General features: G+C 42.3%; 1 protein-coding gene and 1 pseudogene across 2 annotated transcripts; both read left to right on the plus strand.

Moving 5' to 3' along the window:
- Positions 1-321: 321 nt before the first annotated feature.
- LOC112258332 lies at positions 322-11,622 on the plus strand (annotated as a pseudogene).
- Positions 11,623-18,241: 6,619 nt separating this feature from the next.
- c1qbp (complement component 1, q subcomponent binding protein) lies at positions 18,242-22,937 on the plus strand. Of its 2 annotated transcripts, none has more exons than XM_024432645.2 (6): positions 18,242-18,645; positions 19,606-19,756; positions 19,984-20,077; positions 20,186-20,281; positions 20,463-20,606; positions 22,387-22,937. In XM_024432645.2, exons 1-6 carry the CDS (start codon positions 18,393-18,395, stop codon positions 22,534-22,536), a joined length of 888 nt encoding a protein of 295 aa, XP_024288413.1. In that variant the 5' UTR covers positions 18,242-18,392; the 3' UTR covers positions 22,537-22,937. The 2 variants fall into 2 exon arrangements, with proteins under 2 accessions (XP_024288413.1, XP_024288414.1); XM_024432646.2 differs by having other exon boundaries at positions 18,244-18,645; positions 20,481-20,606.
- The last annotated feature ends 1,552 nt before the right edge of the window (positions 22,938-24,489 follow it).

A 24,489-nucleotide genomic window follows, 5' to 3' on the forward strand; every position in this document is an offset into this window, starting at 1 on the left:
GCCCGCCCACCTGAAAACCCAATCGAGAAAAAAAAGAGACATTTAAACCCAAAGGTGCCAAGATATTGAAGGGCAGCGCCATCTCGCGCGCAATGAGGCTAGATGTTGGCCCCCATTATTATCATTGCACATAGTCACCGTTAGAGGGTTCAATGACGTCAATCTAATGCGACGGAATTTACCAACTGTGTCGAAAAGGTAAACAGCTGTTCAGCTCGGAAGTATGCGTCCATAAAAACGTATCTTCTGTTTAATTTCCCTTTGGACACGCGTTGAGAATAAGCTTGAAGGTTTATTTTGTATAGCGTGTTTCTATAGACCATGCCCCACGACCCCGATATTTAAGCCGGGACCTCCTTTTTTCCATTTTGACAAGGCTGGGATGCTGCTACCTAGAAAGTTAAATGCATCGGTACCAATAGAAGTGCAAAGGAAACACATTCCTAAATACCAGGCGAAGTCTCAATGTATTAACCAACGTAGACAGCTTCATAATCATGTCTTTATATGTAAATTGGCTAAACCAAAACAAAAGTTCCTGCAATAGCCAACTCTAGCATAAAAAAAAAAACTTTCCTGAACCAACTCTGAACCACTCTCCCCCCCACCTTCGAGCTCTCATTTTAATTATAATTACTTTGAGGAAAAGTGTACTTACTATGTCGTTGATATGTGGTTGTCCCACCTAGCTATCGTAAGATGAATGGACTAACTTTAAGTCGCTCTGGATAAGAGCGTCGGCTAAATGACTAAAACGTAAAAATGTAGCACAGCACAAGTGAGACTGCAATAGTGTGCAACTGCATCACGCAATTTATGCCATTCCTGCACTTGCAGGAATACGCAATTTAGGGCAATGCCGCATATGCAGGAACGCCTCCCCCTGAGCATCTTCATGCTTGTGACATTTTTATTGTGGGGCAAAAGGGAAATAATAATTTAGTTATCCGTTTTCACACCTGCCTCCTTGCTAGGTAGTGGGAGTGACACCGGTAGACAACGTCCTTCGCTCCCACCTGCTTAACACCCTCACTGTAGTTAACAGAACTGCGGGAAAACAGTGCCCGGCAAGCGGGGCCGAAGGACACTGTCTATTAGTCGCCCCCTCCTCCCTTTAGCACAGCAGCCGGGACGTTTGGACGACACCATCTGCTAGCTTGCAAGTTAAATGTAAAAATCTAGGACATGATGTCGTCCCCGCCTTCCAAATGCTGTGTGCCGGAGAAAACAGTGCCTGACAGGCGGGGGCGAGGGACACCGTCTACCAGTGATACTGGGTTAACTAGCTAGCTTGCTAGTTAGTGCTAGCTAGCACACTGTGTCGCTTGCACCTGCTGTGTACCGAACTAGCTGGCTAAGCTTAGCACCCTCTTGCCGAACACCTGCCGTCGTTAACAGAACAGTAAAAAAAAACAGTGCCCGTCAGGCAGGGACAAATGACACTGTCTACCGAGGGATAGCTAGCTAGCTACAGTTGTCGGCCCGGCCCCTTCTTCTTTGGGGTTTCTCAGCGGCTGGCACCCAACTATACTGGAGCGCCCCCACCTGTCCTAGCTGCAAATTGCCCAATAGAAGTATAAAGAGGTGTTCCTGCAGATGCAGGAATGCGCACATACAGGAACTCCCCGAATTGAAGACTGCAATTGTACCCTTCTAAATGTTCATAGCTAAACGTGTGCAAAGCATAAATAAAATCGCTTTCCAGACACAGGTCTTTGATTGGATATTTTGCCTATTTATTAACAGTAAAGATCAAATCATAGCAAGGATGTAATTACCGTAGACTCACATAATTAGTTCAAAATTGTATGCTCTCCATATTTTTTCCTAATAAATCAGACTGTGATACCAATTATTGGTATACAGTTTGAAACAAATCACTGCAAAACTTGTAAAGTTCCCTTACATACCTCTTACAAGGCAGAAAGTTTAATACAATTACATTTGAACTTAGTCTACCGATTGTCTGTGCAGTTGGTCATTCAGTGGGTTACAATTTGAGACAAAATATCCACAGAGAAATATTACTTACCTGCTAGCTAGGAAGCTGGCACACAGTGTCCCTGCCTGCCGAGCACTGCTTTCCCACAGTTATTTTAAAGTTACAGCGAGGGTAATCACTGCCCGGTAGTGCCACATGAGAGTTGGGTTGGCTACGCTAGCTACACTGCATGACCAAAAGTATGTGGACACCTGCTTGCTGAACATCTCATTCCAAAATGGAGTTGGTCCCCCTTTTGCTACTGTAACAGCCTGCATTCTTTAGGGAATGCTTTCCACTAGATGTTGGAACATTGTTGCTTCCATTCAGCTATGAACATTAGTGAGGTTGGGCACTGATGTTGGGCGATTAGGCCTGGCTCGGAGTCTGAGTTCCAATTCATCCCAAAGGTGTTCGATGGGTTTCAGGTCAGGGCTCTGTGCAGGCCAGTCAAGTTCTTCCACACCGATCCCGACAAACCATTTCTGTATGGACCTCACTTTGTGCACAGGGGCATTGTCATGGTGAAACAGAAGGGCCTTCCCCAAACTGTTTCCACAAAGTTGGGAGCACAGAATTGTATGTTGAAGAGTTAAGATTTCCCTTCACTGGAACTAATGTGCTTATTTATTTACATTTTTTATTTAGCCTTTATTTAACTAGGCAAGTCAGTTAAGAACAAATTCTTATTTACAATGACGGCCTAGGAACAGTGGGTTAACTACGTTGTTCAGGGGCAGAAAGACAGGTTTTTACCTTGTCAGCTTGGGGATCTGATTAGCAACCTTTCGGTTACTGTGCCAGCACTCTAACCACTAGGCTACCTGCCACTAGGCTACCTGCCGCTTAGCCCTAACCATGAAAAACAGCCATAGACCATTATTCCTCTTCCACTCAACTTTACATTTGAACCTATGCATTGGGGCAGATAGTGTTCTCCTGGCATCCGCCAATTGGACTGCCAGATGGTGAAGCGTGATTCATCACTCCAGATAATGTGTTTCCACCCAGATCCCTCAGTACTTGTATGGCATTGGATGACAGGGCATCGTCGCAGTCACACAGACCCGCCGACTGGCAGCTATTTCCCAGGCATCGAGGGTGGCAGAGGAGAAGAGAGCTCAACTGGGGAAGCTGGTAAATAAAAACAACCTTTTACATTACAATCAGTGGTCAAACTCTATGGTGAAAAAGACAGACACATTTTGAACACGCATCAAATAGCAAGGATGTGGTGCTCATACTTTCCCTCGCAGCCTAGATCATCATCAATGGTCGAGTGGCAGCAGCATGGCTGCATATATGGGACTGAAACCATTACCAAACACTCAAGATGGACCTAACAGGAAATCCAATCATGCCCTTCAGGTTGGCTACACGGTGCGATTTGAGGATGTCACCTCCTCAGAGACAAAGCTAAAGTTCATGACAGATGATATGCTCCTGCGGGAGGTCATATGAGACCCCTTATGGCTGCGCTACACTGTGGTGTTGCTGGATGAGGCTCACGACCGCACGGTCCACACTGACATGCTGTTTGGAGTGGTGAAGGTAGCCCAATACAAACGCAGAGAACAGAACAAGATTCCCCTCACGGTGGGTCACCACTAGACTCAGTAGCCTGGAATTCAAACTGATATGATCTGAAACAATGGTGTAACAGAACATTTCAGTTTGAATTTCAGGCTAGGTCACTAACGTTAGGCTCCATAGATAAAAATTGTCATAGGCTGGTTGTGTTTTTTAACATAAGTGTGTGTGTGTGTGTGTGTGTATGTGCGCGCGCACGTGCCCCCCCTGGGCTGATGTTCCATTCTTCAAAGTACAGATATACAATGTCAACATTACTCTGCACAGACCACCTTAAGACTGGTGGCTTGTTGTCTTGTTCTTACTGTAAAAACACTTTATGACAACTGCTGATTTAACAAAAAAATGAGGGGTTTTATAAATAAATCTGATGTATTCTCTCTTCAATGTACCATTCTGGGTGATCATGGTGTCAGCCACCATGGATGTGGACCTCTTCTCTCAGTACTTCAACAAATCTCCTGTGCTGTACCTGGAGGGCAGGCTGCACCCCATCCAAATCAACTACACCAAGCATCCCCAGTCTGACTATTTGCAGGCTACACTGGTCTCAGTCTTCCAGATCCATCAGGTACATAAGTGTGCTCTGGCTGGCCTGGCTGCTGGGGTGCTTTAGCTGAAGAGAAATGTCTCATGTAGAAAGAGTTGATTCAGTTTAAGATGGCACAGACACCTGGCCTGGTTAAACCAGACTGAACGCTGCACTCACTAGTTCAGTCAGCTACTAACCAGGCTACTACTATCACTACTCAATCTTATAACTTACATTAATCATACCTTTCTGGAAACACAAATGGGAGTCATGATTCCAAATCACCATATGATGCCAGACAGGGTAGGGTTGTGATGTGTCCATTCTTAACAGGAAGCCCCTACATCATATGACATCCTGGTGGTCATGACGGGTCAGGAGGAGATAGAGGCGCTGGCCCGTACCTGCCGTGACATTGCCAAGAACCTCCCTGACGGCTGTGGTCCCATGACAGCCATCCCCCTGTACGCCTCTCTGTCCCCTGCTCAGCAGCTCAGGCTCTTCCAGCCCGCACCTAAGGTAGGATACACCTACACACCACTCAATGTCTTGCAGTCAACAACAGTGCCTTCAGAAAGTATTCACACCCCTAGACTTTTTCCACATTTTGTTGTGTTACTGCCTGAATTTAAAATTGATTCAATTGCAATGTGTCACTGGCCTACACACAAAAACCCATAATGTCAAAGTGGAATTATGTTTTTAGAGAATTTGTCTAATTAAAAATTAAAAGCTGAAATGTATTCAACCGCTTTGTCATGGCAAACCTAAATACGTTCAGGAGTACATTTTTTATTAACAAGTCACATAATAATTGCATGGACTCACTCTATGTGCAATACTAGTGTTTAACATTATTTTTTTTAATGACTACCTCATCTCTGTACCCCACACATACAATTATCTGTAAAGTCACTGAGTCGAGCAGTGAATTTCAAACAAAGATTCAACCACAAATATCACAGAGGATTTCCAATGCCTCGCAAAGAAGGGGAAAATGTTACATTGATTTAATACATTTTGAATTCAGGCTGTAACAAAATGTGGAATAAGTCAAGGGGTATGAATACTTTCTGAAGGCACTGTATAATGTGATACATAGTCTCCTCAAGCAACTGTATTGTTTTGCCAGGGTTGTAGGAAGGTCATTGTCTCAACCAACATCGCTGAGACGTCGATCACCATCTCAGGGATCAAATACATAATTGATACAGGCATGGTGAAAGCAAAACACTTCAACCCAGGTGAGATTCCTCACTGACTGTACTCAATGCCTTTTAAACTCTATTTCTCTACTTGTGAGTCACTCAGGTCTGTGGCCTAGTGTGAATAAATAAATTAATGAACTCAAATTATGAAATGAAATTGTATATTTTCGAAATAAATATGATAAAACAAAAATAGGCTTTAAAAATAATTGAAGATTAACATATATAATAAAGTCTACAGACTTATTTTCATTGTGTTCCTCATTATTTGTAATGTGTTTCTGTCTGCCCCCAGAGAGTGGTCTGGAGGTGTTAGCAGTACAGTGGGTATCTAAAGCCCAGGCGTGGCAGAGGGCGGGCAGGGCTGGCAGAGAGGACACAAGGCCTGTCTACTGCCTCTACACCGAGGACGAGTTTGACAACCTCATCCCCATGACCGTGCCTGAGATAGAGGTGGGTAGGACCATGATGGCTTAGATTAGGAGCCGAAGCAAATCTAGTTGCTGTCACTGTTCACCTGTTAAAAGAGAACAGGGTAATTTTCAGTAGTCATGAAATGGTGAGGTACCATAACATGTCTAATAAGAAACGCTCGTTTTCATTCGCTACTGTAAAAGTTTTTGCTACGGTGTGCCCTAATGAACACGACCCAGTTCTTGCTGCAGCATAAGTTGATGCATCTCTAGGTCATTATGAGTGAGTGTTCTGCTCCTCTGTTCTCTCCTCTGCAGGTGTAACGGTTCCTGTCCGGTGTTCTCCCCTGTAGGTGTAACCTGGCCAGTGTCATGCTGCAGCGTCTGGCTCTGGGGATTCCTGACGTGATGAACTTTGACTTCATGTCTAAGCCTTCTCCTGGTAAGCAGTCTGTCATCCCGTCCCAGGTCTGCTGTGTGTTCACTGTGATGCTAACGTCTTCAGAAGTGTTATTATGTCAATGCACTGATATGTAGACTCAGATAGGAGTTAGTTGTACTACTGTAATTACGTTTACATTTTAGTCATTTAGCAGACTCTCTTATCCAGAGCAACTTACATTTAGTTATTGCATTCATGTTGTCAACGTGTTTGGTCAGAGTTGGTTGTAATCACGTAATGTTAATATGACTGTTCAGAGGCGATGCGTACGGCGGTGGAGCAGCTGGATCTACTAGGGGCTGTAGAGAAGAAAGATGAGCAGGTCACCCTCACTCCCCTGGGCAAGAAGATTTGCCAGCTTCCCCCTGGAGCCACGCTATGCCAAGGTAAGACACAGACACACAGGAAAGGGGCTTTTTATTGGAGGTTGTTTGTATTGATCCCCATGACCGACAATAAATACTGTCTTAACACATTATCCCTCGCTGTATCTCTCTCTTGTGTGTCTACATCTACAGACCATCCTGCTGTCGCCAGACTTCCAGTGTTCTGAGGAGGTGCTGACCATCGTTTCTCTGCTGTCGGTGGATACGGTGGTCTACAACCCCCCTGTACGCCGAGAGTAGTGTCTTGCCGCACGCAAGAAGTTCACCACCAGCAGCGAGGGAGATCACTTGACCCCGCTCTACATCTACAGAACCTTCAAGAAAGTGAACGCCAACAAGGTCAGTGGATAACTCGAGGAAGAAGAAGCCTGTGGGGGAGACTATACAAAATGCACTTCAGCTATGATCAGCTGTATACAGTACCTCTGGACATACAGTGCATTCGGAAAGTATTCAGACCCCTTGACTTTTTCCACATTTTGTTACATTTCAGCCTTATTCTGATATTGATTCAATCTACACACAATACCCCATAATGACAAAGAAAAATTAGTTTAGACATTTTTGCAAATGTATAAAATAAAATAAACTATCACATTTATATAAGTATTCAGACCCGTTACTCAGTACTTTGTTGAAGCACCTTTGGCAGCGATTATAGCCTCGAGTCTTCTTGGGTATGACGCTACAAGCTTGGCACACCTGTATTTGAGGAGTTTCTCCCATTCTTCTCTGCAGATTCTCTCAAGCTCTGTCAGGTTGGATGGGGAGTGTCGCTGCACAGCTATTTTTAGGTCTCTCCAGAGCTGTTCGGTCAGGTTTAAGTCCGGGCTGTGGCTGGGCCACTCAAGGACATTCAGAGACTTGTCCCAAAGCCACTACTACATTGTCTTGGCTGTGTGCTTAGAGTCATTGTCCTGTTGGAAGGTGAACCTTCGGCCCAGTCCGAGGTCCTAAGCTCTCTGAAGCAGGTTTTCATCAAGGATCTCTCTATACTCCATTCATCTTTGCCTCGATCCCGACTAGTCTCCCAGTTCCTGCCACTGAAAAACATTCCCACAGCATGATGCTGCCACCACCATGCTTCACCGTAGGGATTGTGCCAGGTTTCCTCCAGACATGACACTTGGCATTCAGGCCAAATAGTTAAGTCTTGGTTTCATCAGACCAGAGAATCTTGTTTCTAATGGTCTGAGAGTCTTTTGGTGCCTTTTAGCAAACTCCAAGCTGGCTGTCATGCGCCTTTTACTGAGGAGTGGCTTCCGTCTGGCCACTCTACCATAAAGGCCTTATTAGTGGAATGCTACAGAGATTGTTGTCCTTCTGGAAGGTTCTCCCATCTCCACAGAAGAACTCTGGAGCTCTGAGCTCTATCAGAGTGACCATCGAGTTCTTGGTCACCTTTTTTGGTACCCTTCCCCAGATCTGTGTCTCAACACTATCCTGTCTCGGAGCTCTACAGACAATTCCTTCAACATCATGGCTTGGTTTGACATGCACTGTCAATTGTGGGACCTTATATAGACAGGTGTGTGCCTTTCCAAATCCTGTCCAATCATTTGAATTTTCCACAGGTGACTTCAATCAAGTTGTAGAAATGTCTCAAGGATGTTCAATGGAAACCGGATGCACCTGAGCTTAATTTTGAGTCTCATAGCAAAGGGTCTGAATACTTATGTAAATAAGTCTCACTTTGTCATTATGGGGTATTGTGTGTAGATTGATGAGGAACATTTTAATTTAATTGTTTCAAAATGTTGAAAAAGAGAAGGGGTCTGAATACTTTCCGAATGCACCGTGTAGAGTTAAATTCCCAGGCTAAAATGCTGTTTCAGTAGACGTTCTCTATTGAGCATTGTTTTTAGCCCAGAAGTAGTCTTAATCTGTGTCTGGGAAACTGGCCCATGTGTTCTTTGTGCAGTGTTATCATTTATATATAGTGTAGATTCAGTACAGGCTCTGATGTGTGTCCCGTGTTGTAGGAGTGGTGTCGGGAGAACTTTGTCAACAGCAGGAACATGACCATGGTTGGAGAGGTCCTCAAGGTACCAAAACAAATCCATCACCCCACAAGTAACCAGTTCTCTCAAAATTGCTGTTCATCAGCAAAAAAAGGGGAATTTGCACACTGAAATGTATGCTTCCAAATGTGTTTGCGGCCTTGTTTCAACTTTAAAGGTCTTCTTATTTGCTTGATGAACTAATACATGGATATCTTTCACCTGAACAAATCCATTGCATATACACAAATGATCTAGCTCTTTTCACACGTAATGTCCATCTCCTTCTCCCCTCTGTTCCAGCTGAGCATGAAGCTGGAGTCGTGTGGGTCGGACACGGGGAGCGTGCATCGCTGCCTGGCCCACGGTCTGTTTGTAAACGCTGCAGAGTTGCAGCCAAACGGCAGCTACATGGCCCTGGACAACCCCCAGCCTGTAGCCATCCACACCTCCTCTGTCCTCTTCCAGGCCAAGCCCGCCTATGTGGTCTTCAATGAGCCCCTGCATACCTCTAAGCGCTACATGAGGGACCTGTGTCTGGTGGATGCTGATTGGCTGGTGGAGGTCGCACCCAAGTACTTCCACCGGAAGTAGCCTCTGATTAGTCTGAACTCTGGACTGACAAGAGACACAGCAGATCCTAACCTTCTTGACCAGTGACACACCTAACCCCTGCTCACCCCCAACTCAGTGACAATACTGGATGGAAGCATGATAGAAAGAAGATTGACATTCTACTCTTTCCTGTTTGCTGAATTGCTAGTTTTTGTTTACACAAAGATTCACAGCATAGAAAGACTCTTCAGCACTCCTTGTGTGCCAGTCCAAGGTAGAACATTTAACATTTGGACAGGTCTGAAAGAGAGAGGGGTCTGGGTTCTTCTTAGTGATTTCTTCTACCTCTTCATGGACAAGCAGAATGTTTTATTCGAGTTGACATCTGCTGAACGACAAAGAGCTAGATTCCTCTGGCCTATAGGCGAGTGCGCAACTATGGGGCAAAACAGACAGGGTTGGCTTAGATTGTTGACAAACTATATTTAGTGTCCAATGTTTATTTAAAACATAAATACATTTGCACAATGAGCACTTGTTGTCTCTCAAATACATTGTTACAGTCATTGGTTAGCTAGCTTGTGAATTTGAACCATATTTGCATACATGTGACATCAGTCAAGAACAAGATAAAACTAGCCCCATACGATTTCCCACATGACAGCTTATTGTCATCCAGATTCACAACACATGGCTTTCTGCCCCATTGAAGCATGCACACTGTTTTTGTGATGTCAGCTAACCCGTCTATGACTGAAGTTACAAACTAAAGTTCCTGCTACTGTAGTTACAAGCTGACATTTTTTCTTCATTTGTTTTCTCTCTTCCAGCTATTGCCTAATCATTGCCTGTTGCCACATATTTGCTACACAACCAGAAATTAGGTCTCATCATGATTGAGTTCAAACACTCATTCTAAATATTTACCTGTTTTTTAGCAGCATAGATTAACTCACAGAAGTAGGTGGTTATTCCTGGTTATTCCTTCAAACATACATTTTTAACATCTTACTTATATTAAATGTTCATATTTAAATATTGGCGCCTGGTCTAACTTATTGGCTGTTTGTCACTTGCTTAAAAAACGTGACATACAGGTAACTGACAAAATAAAGGAAACACTTGAGTAAATGAGGGATAGTAAGTATATTGAAAGAAGGTGCTTCCACACAGAAGTAGTTCCTGAGTTAATTAAGAGACCTTGCTATCTGGAATCCTTGGGACGTCCTTATCCCATTGAAATTGAAAATGGTTTAGGGTACGGGCATCCCAAGGATTTTGGATATCACTAACTCTTAATTAAGCAATTGTATAGAAATGCCCAGTTGCCCATTATTTTGGTACCATGGCTAAAAGAAGGGATTTCAGTGACTTTGAAAGAGGGGTCTCAAAGGAGCATAGGGGGTTCAAAGGGTGGGTTGGTAGGTGCGCGTGTGTCTCATTCACCAGATCTCAACCCAATTGAACACTTATGGGAGATTCTGGAGCGGCGCCTGAGACAGCCACCATCAACAAAACACCAAATTATGGAATTCCTCATGGAAGAATGGTGTCGTATCCCTCCAGCCGAGTTCCAGAGACTTGTAGAATCTATGCAAGGCACATTGGAGCTGGTCTGGCAGCTCGTGGCAACACCCTATTAAGACACTGTTGGTGTATCCTTTATTTTGGCAGTTACCTGTATATACCATAAATGCCATACCATGTAACATGTACATATTTTCTTTTGACATATTGAAATATTTAGATATTATATCACAGTATTTAATTAAACATATGGTAAGCAGCTGTTGCTTTTGCATAGAGGAGCCACTTTGGCATAGGTTGACTTTTTTGTCTTCATTGAGTTTTGTCACAATTACATCAACTGTCATGGAAATCTGTGTTATCACTGACAAAGAAAATGGCTCTGTCAATAGTCCTAAAAGGATACCAAGACATCTGTCCACATCAGTGGGGGTGGGTGGTCATAGTGTGTTTGTGTGTGTGGCTGGGTTAATATGGTATGGCATCTGTCAGTTGAGGTGGTGTAGAAGGAGTGAATTGAATGTCTTTCATTCACAAATGCCTGCTATTTCAACTTCAGTCACTTTTTCTTACCTGATGCATGCTTTGCTGCTGCAGTAATGTACATTAACTGGCAGCTCCAAAGGAAGCTGCACTGATCTCTGGTTAAATGGACTTCAAAGCTTGTTGTGAGGTTGGTCACTTCATTTAGCCAATTAATGTGCATCTAAAATATGTGATTGCTGAAGATTTCATATGGAGAATTTGATAATCTGCTGATAAATAATTTCCCCAATCAAGAATGGTTGTTCAATGAGTGTGATAGGTTTATTGGATAACCAATGGCAATATATATTATTGAAAAGTCATTGTTTGCAGAATATTTGCATTTAGAGGCAGTGTTTTTCATTGGATGATGAACAACCTGACCTGTGTTGAAAGTCAGAATATTATTATAAAAGATGACAGGGTGACTTTATACGACATACGCTGGTTATATCCACTAGTATTTCTAATAAAAACCTTTTCCTCAATTATTTTTGTTTTATTAGCAATAATGATTGTCTTTTCAACTGCATGATTAAGTGAAGACACAGTATGACGGTACAGTATCTTCTAATGTTCTGTCTTATGTTTGCCACCTGAGGTGGCAGGCATCCTAGTGGTTAAGAGTTTTGGGCCAATAACCAAAAGGTCACTGGTTCAAATACCTGAGCCAACTAGGTGAACAATCTGTGCCCTTTGAGCAAGGCACTTATTAACACTAATTGATCCAGGGTTGCTGATCCCTGATTGCATTTAGTTGTGTTACAGCCTGAATTCAAAATTGATCAATACCATGATGACAAAGTAATATGTTTTTAGACATTTTTGTCTAAATGTATTGAAAATGAAATGCAGAAATATCTAATTTACATAAGTATTCACATCCCTGAATCAATACATTATAGAAGCACTTTTGGTGCCTATTACAGCTTTGAGTAATCGCTATGTCCATGTCTGTATATCTATATCTATATCAGCTTTGCACATCTGAATTTGGGGATTTGCTCCCATTCTTCCTTGCAGATTTTCTCAAGCTCTGTTAATTAAGTTAGATGGGGCAGTGAACTGCAATCTTCAAGTCTTGCCACAGATTTTCAATGGGATTATAGTCGGTTTTGGCTGAGATACTCAAGGACTTTCATATTATTTTTCTGAAGCCATTCCAGCGTTGCTTTGGCTGTATGCTTGGGGTCATTGCTTGGGTTGACAGGTAGACTAGAGCTTAGAGCGTTGGATTAATAACCGTAAAGGTTACAAGATCAAATCCTTGAGCTGACAAGGTAAAAATATGTTCTGCCCAAGAAACAAGGCAGTTAACCCACTGTTTCTAGGCTGTCATTGAACATAAGAATTTGTTCTTAACTGACTTGCCTAGTTAAATAAAGGTTTAAAAAAACAATACTAATAATTATCCATTTGGAATGTAAATCTTATCTCCAGTCTAAGATCGTTTGCACTTGGAAGCAGGTTCTCATCAAGGATATGCCTGTATTTGTCTCCATTCATTGTTATGACACTGCCTAGAGCTGGCCCTCTGACCAAACTGAGCAACCAGGCAAGAATGACCTTGGTCAGGGAGGTGACCAAGAACCCAAAGACCATACTGAAAGAACTACAGAGTTCCTTGGCTGAGATGGGAGAACTTGCCAGAAGGACAACAGTCTCTAGAGCACTTCACCAATCTGGGCTTTATGGGAGAGTAGCCAGACCGAAGCCACTCCTGAGAAAAATGCACAATACTGTGAAGCATTGTGGTGGCAGCATCATGCTATGGGGATGCTTTTCAGTGACAGTGACTGGGAGACTGGTAAGAATAGAGGGAACAATGATTAGAGCCAAATACAGGTAAATCCTTGATGAGAACCTGCTTCCGAGTGCAAACGAACTTAGACTGGGGATAAGATTTACGTTCCAACAGGACAATGATTGCCAAAACAACACTAGAATGGCTTCAGAACAAGAATGTGAAAGTCCTTGAGTGGCCCAGCTAAAGCCCAGACTTGAATCCCATTGAAAATCTGTGAAACAGGGCCTCCTGAATGTCACAGTGGTCTAAGGCACTGCATCGTAGTGCTAGAGGTGTCACCACAGACCCGGGTTCGATCCCAGGCTGTATCACAACCGATCGGGAGTCCCATAGGACGGCTCACAATTGGCCCAGCGTCGTACTGGTTAGGGGAGGGTTTGGCCGGGGGGCTTTACTTGGCTCGTCACGCTCTTGTGGCAGGCTAATCTCATCGTCAGTTGAATGGTGTTTCCTCTGACACAGTGTTAAGAAGTGCGGTTTGGCAGGTCATGTTTCAGAGGACGCATGACTTGACCTTCGCCTCCCGAGCCCATTGGGGAGTTGCAGCGATGAGACAAGATTGAAATTTAAAATCAATAATACTTTCTGTGGAAAGACTTGAAGGTTTCGGTTCACCGCTGTTCCCCATCTAATTTAACAGAGCTTGAGAAAATCTGCAAGGAAGAATGGGAGAAAATCCCCAAATCTTTATGTGCAAAGCTGATACAGGCATAGATATATAGATATGGCGATTACTCAAAGCTTTGATCACTGCCATAGGTGATAGGCTTCTACAGTATTGACTCAGGGGTGTGAATACTTATGTGGTTATTAATTTTCAATAAATGTACAAAAATGGACCCCAAAAATATTTTCACTTTGTAGTTATGGTGTATTGTGTGTAGATGGGTGTGGAGAAACAATTAATTTAATCCATATTGAAATCAGGCTGTTGGGATACATCAGTTGGGAAGGAATACTTTCTGAAGGCGCTGTATGTATTGACTATTAAAGCTGCAATATGTATTTTTTTTGTACGAACTGACCAAATTCACAGTTATAGATCTGACATTCTCATTGAAAGCAAGTCTAAGAAGCGGAAGATCTGTTCTATGAGCGCTATGTCTATGCTTCTCGTTGTTAAGTTTCATTTTTTGCATCTTTTACTTTTGGTTTTGTACACCGGCTTCAAACAACTGAAAATACATAGTGGTTATGGAAAAAATATTTCACAGTGGTTTTAGTTGGTACAATGATTCTCTTGCTTGTTTTGTCACATAAACTCAAATTAGGAGAACTATTAGAATTGTAGCTACCAGGAAGTGGTGGAGCGATTTCTGCATAGTACATCTTTAATATCAAAGATTATGGATATATTGACAAGATACATGTCTCTCCGTCCTAACAATGGGCAAAGCGGAAAGATGGGCTGTCTAGCTCCCGCCTTTCCATTCTTTGGATTGGTGGATACATGTCATTATTTTAATCCTATTTTAAATATTTGATGAGGGTTGTTGATGTCAATTGCCTGTATTCAATGGAGAGAGATGCTATGCTACTAGCCTCATGCTATTAATATGCATAGCCATCTCGACACAACTCTGATATAAAGTGTTTTTTCTCAAAGTTGCTGGGATGTCACGTGTTCTACTTATATCAGTACACTCGTAACAACTTAAGCATTACGAAACATATTTTTTCTCAAATAAACCTCAGATACATAAATTTTTTTGTTGACCAAATTTGACACTCTCATTGACCTCCATACAAAAACTCTGCTTGGTGGGCGAAACAATGAAAAAATGGCATCTGCTGGAGGGAGACCGCAGATTTTCCGCAGAGTTGGGCCCCCTATTCTTCTCTACCTCTACGGGATTGCCCCCCCCACGGGACGCTTGAGCTAACGTGCGCTAATGTGATTAGCATGACATTGTAAGTAAGTAACAAGAATGTTTTCAAGTACATAGACGTGTCTTATATGGGCAGAAAGCTTCTATTATTGCTAATCTAACTGCACTGTCAAATGTACAGTAGCTATTACAGTGAAAAAAGACCATGCTATTGTTTGAGGAGAGTGCACAACAACAAAAGTTTTGTTAGATAAAATCATTTTTTAAATTCAAATGTAGGAACTGGGTTCTATAGTTTGAACCCCCCCATCTAGATGTGTGAAGGTTAGTGTATTTTCCGTAGGGAAGCTAATTATCCATCATTTGACATTCCTGGGAGTGTATAAACTTACATTTCTTATTGCCATACAATTGTTGTATGTTCTCTATAGTTATGTACTTGAAAATTTATCAGTTGACCAATTTGACAACATTTTGAACAGTAATGCAATGGTTAATTCTTCTGGTCAGGCAACAAGGTTGATGAAATCCGATCACGGGTAGCATTCCAGAGAGACATAAGAGACTGTAATGTTCTTTGCTTCACGGAAACATGGCTAACTTGAGACACGCTATCGGAGTCGGTGCAGCCAGCTGGTTTCTTCACGCATCGTGCCAACAGAAACAACCATCTTTCTGGTAAGAAGAGGGGCGGGGGGGTATGCCTTATGATTAACGAGACGTGGTGTGATCATAACAACATACAGGAACTCAAGTCCTTCTGTTCACCTGACTTAGAATTCCTCACAATCAAATGTCGACCGCATTATCTACCAATGGAATTCTCTTCGATTATAATCACAGCCGTATATATTGACCCCCAAGCAGACACATCGATGGCCCTGAACGAACTTTATTTGACTCTATGTAAAGTGAAACCACATATCCTGAGGCTGCATTCATTGTAGCTGGGGATTTTAAAAAGGCTAATCTGAAAACAAGACTCCCTAAATTATATCAGCATATTGATTGTGCTACCAGGGCTGGTAAAGCCCTGGATCATTGTTATTCTAACTTCCGCGACGCATATAAGGCCCTCCCCCGCCCTCCTTTTGGAAAAGCTGACCACGACTCCATTTTGTTGCTCCCAGCCTATAGACAGAGACTAAAACAGGAAGCTCCCACGCTCAGGTCTGTTCAACGCTGGTCCGACCAATCTGATTCCATGATTCAAGATTGCTTCGATCACGTGGATTGGGATATGTTCCGCATTCCGTCAAACAACAACATTGAGTTTAATAGCAAGTGCATCAGTGATGTCGTACCCACAGCAACTATTAAAATATTCCCAAACCAGAAACCGGCCCAGACGGCATCCCCAGCCGCGTCCTCAGAGCATGCGCAGACCAGCTGGCTGGTGTGTTTACGGACATATTCAATCAATCCTTATCCCAGTCTGCTGTTCCTACATGCTTCAAGAGGGCCACCATTGTTCCTGTTCCAAAGAAAGCTAAGGTAACTGAGCTAAATGACCACCACCCCGTAGCACTCATGTCCGTCATCATGAAGTGCTTTGAGAGACTAGTCAAGGACCATATCACCTCCACCCTACCTGACACCCTAGACCCACTCCAATTTGCTTACCGCCCCAATAGATGACGCAATCGCAACCACATTGCACACTGCCCTAACCCATCTGGACAAGAGGAATACCTATGTGAGAATGTTGTTCATCGACTACAGCTCAGCATTTAACACCATAGTACCCTCCAAACTCATCATCAAGCTCGAAACCCTGGGTCTCGATCCCGCCCTGTGCAACTGGGTACTGGACTTCCTGACGGGCCGCCCCCAGGTGGTGAGGGTAGGTAACAACATCTCCACCCCGCTGATCCTCAACACTGGGGCCCCACAAGGGTGCGTTCTGAGACCTCTCCTGTACTCCCTGTTCACCCACGACTGCGTGGCCATGCACACCTCCAACTCAATCATCAAGTTTGCAGACAGTGTTAGACTTGATTACCAACAACAACGAGACGGCCTACAGGGAGGAGGTGAGGGCCCTCGGAGTGGGGTGCAGGAAGATAACCTCACACTCAACGTCAACAAAACAAAGGAGATGATCGTGGACTTCAGGAAACAGCAGAGGGAGCACCCCCCTATCCACATCGACGGGACAGTAGTGGAGAGGGTAGTACGTTTTAAGTTCCTCAGCGTACACATCACGGACAAACTGAATTGGTCCACCCACACAGACAGCGTGGTGAAGAAGGCGTAGCTGCGCCTCTTCAACCTCAGGAGGCTGAAGAAATTCGGCTTGTCACCAAAAGCACTCACAAACTTTTACAGATGCACAATCTGTAAAAGTGCCCTCCTGGACACCTTCACCACCCGATGTCACAGGAAGGCCATAAAGATCATCAAGGACAACAACCACTCAAGCCTCTGCTTGTTCACCCCGCTATCATCCAGAAGGCGAGGTCAGTACAGGTGTATCAAAGCAGGGACCGAGAGACTGAAAAACAGCTTCTATCTCAAGGCCATCCGACTGTTAAACAGCCACCGCTAACATTGAGTGGCTGCTGCCAACATACTGACTCAACTCCAGTCACTTTAATAATGGAAAAATTGATGTAAAAATGTATCACAAGCCACTTTAAACAATGCCACTTAATATAATGTTTACATACCCTACATTACTCATCTCATATGTATATACTGTACCCTATACCATCTACTCCATCTTGCCATCTTTATGTAATACATGTTTCACTAGCCACTTTAAACAATTCCACTTTATGTTTACATACCATACATTACTCATCTCATATGTATATACTGTACTCAATACCATCTACTGCATCTTGCCTATGCCGTTCTGTACCATCACTCATTCATATATTTTTATGTACATATTCTTCATCCCTTTACACTTGTGTGTATAAGGTAGTTGTTGTGGAATTGTTAGGTTAGACTACTCGTTGGTTATTACTGCATTGTCTCGCATTAACATCTGCTAACCATGTGTATGTGACAAATACAATTTGATTTGATTTATTTGGATCAGTCTAAAACTTTACGCATACACTGCTTTCATCTAGTGGCCCAAATCTAAATTCCTAAGTGATATAACGGCCTTTCTCTCATTTCAAAGATGACGAAGAAAAAAAAAATAGAAAACGCATGTTTTTTGTTTGTATTATATTTTACCAGATCTAATGTGTTATATTCTCATACATTATTTTCACATTTCCACAAACTTCTGTGTTTCCATTCAAATGGTATCAAGAATATACATATCCTTGCTTCAGGTCCTGAGTAGCTCAGGCAGTTAGATTTGGGCATGTCATTTTCGTCGAAAATTGAAAAAAAGTCCAATATTTAAGATATTTTAATTCCTATTATTTTCCCCCAAATGATTACAAAAAACGTTGCAAAACCTCAGTGGGCTGGACCTTGGGACCATTTCCGGTTCAAAGTTTGAGGAGGTCAGGGTGTCCTTCCCACGTGTTTTCTCAGGCAGTAATCTGTCTGTAACGTCAGTAGTGGGTAACTGATACTCTGGGTTTATTTTACTATTATATTTTCTTATTTAGTCAAATATACCAATCTATAACCATGCTAAAGTCTCTTTCCCGAACGGTGAGTACTGCAGTTCGAATTTCTACAACCACAATGTTTTCGGCCCGAACTCTCCAGCCTCTTACGAGATCGACATTATGTTCTCCAAACTCCGGAACCATACGGCCTTTCAGCCGGTCTCTCTGGATGATGAGCCATAACGGGGCAGCATCGGTATACAGACCAAAACTCTTCAGTTCAAAAGGATTTACTCCTGTGTCGTGTGGATGTGGATCACTACACACAGAAGGTAATAACTAGCTGGATTAAGTATCTACTGTTGTGTGAGTACGCTAGCTAACGTTCGCTATCTAGCTGCTAGCTAAATATGACATTCCTTAAAAACACGCCACTTCTATACGGCTATATTTACGCAGCAGGTCAGGATAATTAGGTTAAGGTTGGAAATTAAGGTTAGGGTTAGTAGAAATTCTCTCCTACCCTGCTAAATTAGGGTTAAACTTGGACTTGTTGAATATAATTACTAGTTACCTGTATGTAAAGCAATGGAGGAATAGCTGCGACCAGGATGCAAAACATGGACATAATTTATTTAACCGTTGTCATGTAGCTGACAGGTTGGACGAAATTGGCAACAGAAATGTCACCAATGCGTTTCACATTCGTCTGTGTACATCTATCCGTAGCTAGTCATATTCATAGCTAGTTTGTTTATCAGTTAAGACCGCTTGTTCTAGAGCAGTGCGGAAGGCTAAGCTGATAATGAAAATATCAGTAACTATTGAAAGTGATGTTAAATGGCTGGTTATCCTTGATGTCATCTACATCTGGACCCGTGTGTAATTCAATGCACATGTGACCATGGGAATGGAACATTGGTGGGTGCAAATGTATAGGGATTGGTCATAATCTATGGGACATTGTGTATATACAGTTTTAACCAGTATTTAACTAGGCAAGTCTTTTAAGAACAAATTCTTATTTGCAATGACTGCCTATCCCAGCCAAATCCTCCCCTAACCTGGACGACAGTGGGCAAATTGTGCGCCGCCCTATGGGACTTCCGATCACGGCCGGTTGTGATACAGCCTGGGATTGAACCAGGGTCTGTAGTCACGCCTCTAGCACTGCGATGATATATATATATATATATATATATATTATAGCAGTTTCACATCCGTTACACTAGCATGTAGCTAATACTGACTTATCTTCTGTTCTAAGATCCTATATAATTGCTCGGTTTCAGGAGACAAAGCCTTTGGAAATTTCCTTTCGGATGAAATCAAAGAAGAGAAGAAGATCCAGAAAAGCAGTACTCTTCCCAAGATGTCTGGAGGGTGGGAGCTACAGCAGAACGGCACAGAAGCCAAACTCATTAGGACAATTTCTGGAGAAAAGTAAGGCCATCTCGATATTAGTTTATCCCTGCCTGCTACACCAAGTAGATTAGTAAATGACCGGTACTGATACAATCCCTGCAGACATTTTATTTGACTAATAATTAACCTCGATGTTGTATTAATAAATCCATAACTGCACAAAATGAACCCAGTTAACATTATTTGAAAGTAATTTGAACTACATTTTCTATAAGCAACTACATTGTCCTCGTCCTTTTACTTAGAGTGACCGTCACATTCAACGTCAACAACAGTATTCCCCCTAAGTTTGAAGAGGAGGCTGAACAAGCACAGGGACAGAAGTCTGCAGAGAATGAGGTAAACCTCTTTGTACTGTCTTTTCCGAAATGGACACACACTGCACTGAACGTGTTGCACTGTTACATTGTTTAGGTTTTGAACCATGTGTATTTTGTTTCCTTAAAGCCAGATATTGTGTCTTCACCCAACTTCGTTGTCGAGGTGACAAAACAGGCAGCAAAACATTCCTTGGTGTTTGACTGCCATTATCCTGAAGATGAGGTAAGTTATCCTACAAGTGAATCATCATTGGCTTCATGTATAGTCCAGACTAAGTTGAAACAAAATACATCTTTATCAACATAATTGGGAAGCATGCCCCCTCAGTTGCTAATCACCTAAGGCTTTATTGCTTTGTTTCTTACCACCTTTAGTTAATAAGCAATATATCTGACAATCTTAGGCTAAATACATTTTCCAGGCAATCCATGGTGAAGGGGAAGAGGAGAGTGATATTTTTGCCATCCGTGAGGTCAGCTTCCAGCCTGAGGGAGATGTAGAGTGGAAGGAGACCGCCTACACACTCAACACAGACTCTCTGGACTGGGTAAGTACTGTATCTTGGACCATCTGTCTGCAAATTAAATATCATTACAAATACTTCTGAGTGTCAATGATAACTTGACTGCCTACAATATTGAATATTGGTCTTAATGCAGCTTTGGTAGAATTGTGACACACTTTTTAGAAAGCAACATGAGTGTAACCAGGAATTATGAGGTGTATTACTCTCCAGACACTGCAAACCTACTCCCACGACGGTTAAGGTGGCTGGCTTATTTAACCTTTATTTAACTAGACATGTCAGTTAAAACCTTTTTGGGCTGAGATCCCACTAACGGGATAGATATGATAACAGCCAGTGAAAGTGCAGGGCCATTTTAAAGATATACTTCTTGTTAATCCCACGAGTGTCCAATTTCAAAAAGGCTTTACAGCGAAAGCAAACCAAATGATTATGCTAGGTCAGAGCCAAGTCACAGAAAAACACAGCCATTTTTCCAGCCAAAGAGAGGAGTCACAAAAAGCATAAATAGAGATCCATTAATCACTAACCTTTGATCTTCATCAGATGACACTCATAGGACTTCATGTTACACAATACATGTATGTTTTGTTCGATAAAGTTCATATTTATATTTTTTAAAATCTGTTTACATTGATGCGTTACGTTCAGTAGTTCCAAAACATCCGGTGATTTTGCAGAGAGCCACATCAATTTACAGAAATACTCACAATAAACATTGATAAAAGATACAACTATTATGCACGGAATTATAGATACACTTCTCCTTAATGCAACCGCTGTGTCAGATTTCAAAAAAACTTTACGGAAAAAGCACACCATGCTATAATCTGAGTACGGCGCTCAGGGACCAAAACAACCCAATCAGATATCCGCCATGTTGTGTAGTCAACAGAAGTCAGAAATAGCATTATAAATATATACTTTGATGATCTTCATCAAAATGCACTCCCAGGAATCCCAGTTCCACAATAAATGTTTTGTTTTGTTCGATGTCCATAATTATTCCAAATACCTCCTTTTTGTTCATGCGTTTAGCTCAGTATAGAATCAATCTTTAGGGTGTTTTTAACATAAATCTTCAATAATGTTCCAACCAACCGGAGAATTCCTTTGTCTGTAGAAATGCAATGGAACTCAAGCGAACTCTCACGTGAACGTGCGTGTCCAGCTCGTGGCTCTCTGGCAGACCTCTGACTCATTCCCCACTCATTTGCCCCCACTTCACAGTAGAAGCATCAAACAAGGTTCTAAAGACTGTTGACATCTAGTGGAAGCCTTGTGAAGTGCAATTTGACCCCATAGACACTGTATTCGATAGGCCAAGAGTTGAAAAACTACAAACCTCAGATTTCCCACTTCCTGGTTGGATTTTTTCTCAGGTTTTTGCCTGCCGTATGAGTTTTGTTATACTCACAGACATCCATCATTCAAACAGTTTTAGAAACTTCAGAGTGTTTTCTATCCAAATCTACTAATAATATGCATATATCAACTGGCCTGAGTAGCAGACAGTTTACTCTGGGCACCTTATTCATCCAAGCTATTCAATACTGCCCCCAGCCCAAAGAACTTAAGAACCAATTCTTATTTACAATGACTGCCTAACCTGGGTGACGCTGGGCCAAATGGGCGCTGTCCTATGGGACTCCCAATCACGGCTGATTGTGATAGAGCCTGGAATCGAACCAGGGTCTGTAGTGACGCCTCTAGCACTGAGATGCAGTGCCTTAGACCGCTGCACATGGTTACAGTTTAATTTTTAAGTTCTCACTGGCCGTTCCTTTGTGGTGTACCTCAGGCCCTGTATGACCACCTCATGGACTTCCTGGCTGACCGGGGGGTTGACAACACGTTTGCTGATGAACTGATTGAGCTGAGCACTGCCATGGAGCATCACGAATACATCAAGTTCCTGGAGGACCTCAGTGGCTTTGTCAAATGCAATTAATGTTTGGAATGAATAGATTCAACAAGCTGTGTATAAATAAATTCACAAACCAAACTAATTTCAGTAAGACACCATCCCCCTCTACATTGAAAATGTGAACAAATGGAAAGTATTTAAATTTGAGGGAAAGTATAGGCACTGATTGAAGTCATTGCCCAGTTTGGACATGTCAGTTATCATTTAGACTGTTGTATGAGTTTCTGCTGCTTTGAACGGTAATTTAATATTGAACTACTGCTTTGCTGCAAATTTATCAGCGTTGAAAATGCTTCTGTATTTTACTGTCTCTCAAAATAAGGTTAATGTATGAAGGCTGTCATTGTCATTTGTCAACATTTTGGAAGCATGTCAGTCACTGTATGACAAAATAATATGTTTCATAAATGAGTGGTTCAGCATGATTTTATTTCAGATAGTATCCAAGCATGGTCAACTGACATTTTATAAAAGGTGTAATGAAGATCCAGTCAGTGTCCACATAGTCAATGTACTTTGCATTCAAGTATTTGATAGTCAATACATAACCATTGAAGAAAACTGTTATTGCTTTGACACCTTAAATGAACAATTCTATAAATCCATGCTACTTCCAGTTCTAGTGAAGGACCCCTTAATACTTCATCTCAAAATATGGTTTTATTAGATGAATACATTAGGAATGTTTAACATGGTAAGTGGAGGGAGCTCAGTAGTGATACTGGGCAAGTGTCCTATTATGGCCTGGCTGACGTCCCAAACAGAAATAATTATGATAAACTGTCTTCCTATGTCCCAAGTGGTACCCCGTTCCCTTTATAGTACACTGCTTTTGACCAGGACCCATAGGAAAGAAAATATCAATTCAGGGCCCATAAGGTACTATATAGGGAATAGGGTGCCATTTGGGATGAGTCCAAGTGTTTAAACCAGTCAGTTGGGTGGCTTGAGGTTAGGCAAGCCGTCTGTATTGGGGGGTATGGAAAAGATGGGGATTTGGTGACAGTCCATGTGTTCTGTTTACCCTCCTCTCCAACAGACACTACGGCACCTCTGCGGTCGTGTTCCTTTTGCTGGAGACGAGATTAACAAACTGTTCCTAGGCCGTCATTGAAAATAAGAATTTGTTCTTAACTGACTTGCCTAGTTAAATAAAGGTTCAAAAAAGGACAATCAGCCATGAACAGAAAAAAGTCGCTTACTTAAAATGATCGTGAGGAATATCTGGCCAGGACAACAGAAAATGCCCAACTATACTGAACAAAAATATAAATGTAATGTGTTGGTTTCATGAGCTGAAATAAAAGATCCCAGAAATTTTCCATATGCACAAAATGTTGATTCCTCTCACATTTTATGCACAAATTTATTTACATCCCGTTTAGTGTGGATTTCTCCTTTGCAAAGATAGCCCATCCACCAGACTGGTGTGGTATATCAAGAAGCTCATTAAACTGCAAGAAATTTACTCAGGTGCACTGGGCACAATAAAAGGCCACTCTAAACTGCAGTTTTGACACACAATGCCACAGATGTCTCAACTTTTGAGGGAGCATGCAATTGCCATGCTGACTGCAGAAATGTACACCAGAGCTGTTACCAAAGAATTTGTTAATTTCTCTACCATAACTGCCTCCAACGTCATTTTACAACATCCAACCGGCCTCAACCTCAGACCTCGTATAACCGCGCCAGCCCAGGACCTTCACATCCAGCTTCTTCACCTGTGTGATTGTCTGAGTCCAGCCACCCGGACAGCTGATGAAACTGTGGGTTTGCACAACCTAAGGATTTCTGCACAAATGAGAAGTAGAGACGTATCCTCTTTTATTGATGGCAATTTGAATGCACAGTGATACCATGATACCATGACAAGATCTTGAGGCCCATTGTCATTCATTCCCCGCCATCACCTCATGTTTCAGAATGTTAATGCACAGCCCCATGTGGCAAGGATTTGTACACAATTCCTGGAAG

The sequence above is a fragment of the Oncorhynchus tshawytscha genome, linkage group LG09 (genome assembly GCF_018296145.1).
Source record: "Oncorhynchus tshawytscha isolate Ot180627B linkage group LG09, Otsh_v2.0, whole genome shotgun sequence".
In the NCBI taxonomy this organism is placed as follows: Eukaryota; Metazoa; Chordata; class Actinopteri; order Salmoniformes; family Salmonidae; genus Oncorhynchus; species Oncorhynchus tshawytscha.

Coding starts and splice junctions, on each gene's coding strand:
- c1qbp (XM_024432645.2), top strand. CDS start 18,393: ATGCTAAAGTCTCTTTCCCGAACGGTGAGTACTGCAGTTCGAATTTCT. Junction 20,282..20,462: donor GCCATTATCCTGAAGATGAG/GTAAGTTATCCT, acceptor TGACAATCTTAG/GCTAAATACATTTTCCAGGC. Junction 20,607..22,386: donor ACACAGACTCTCTGGACTGG/GTAAGTACTGTA, acceptor GGTGTACCTCAG/GCCCTGTATGACCACCTCAT.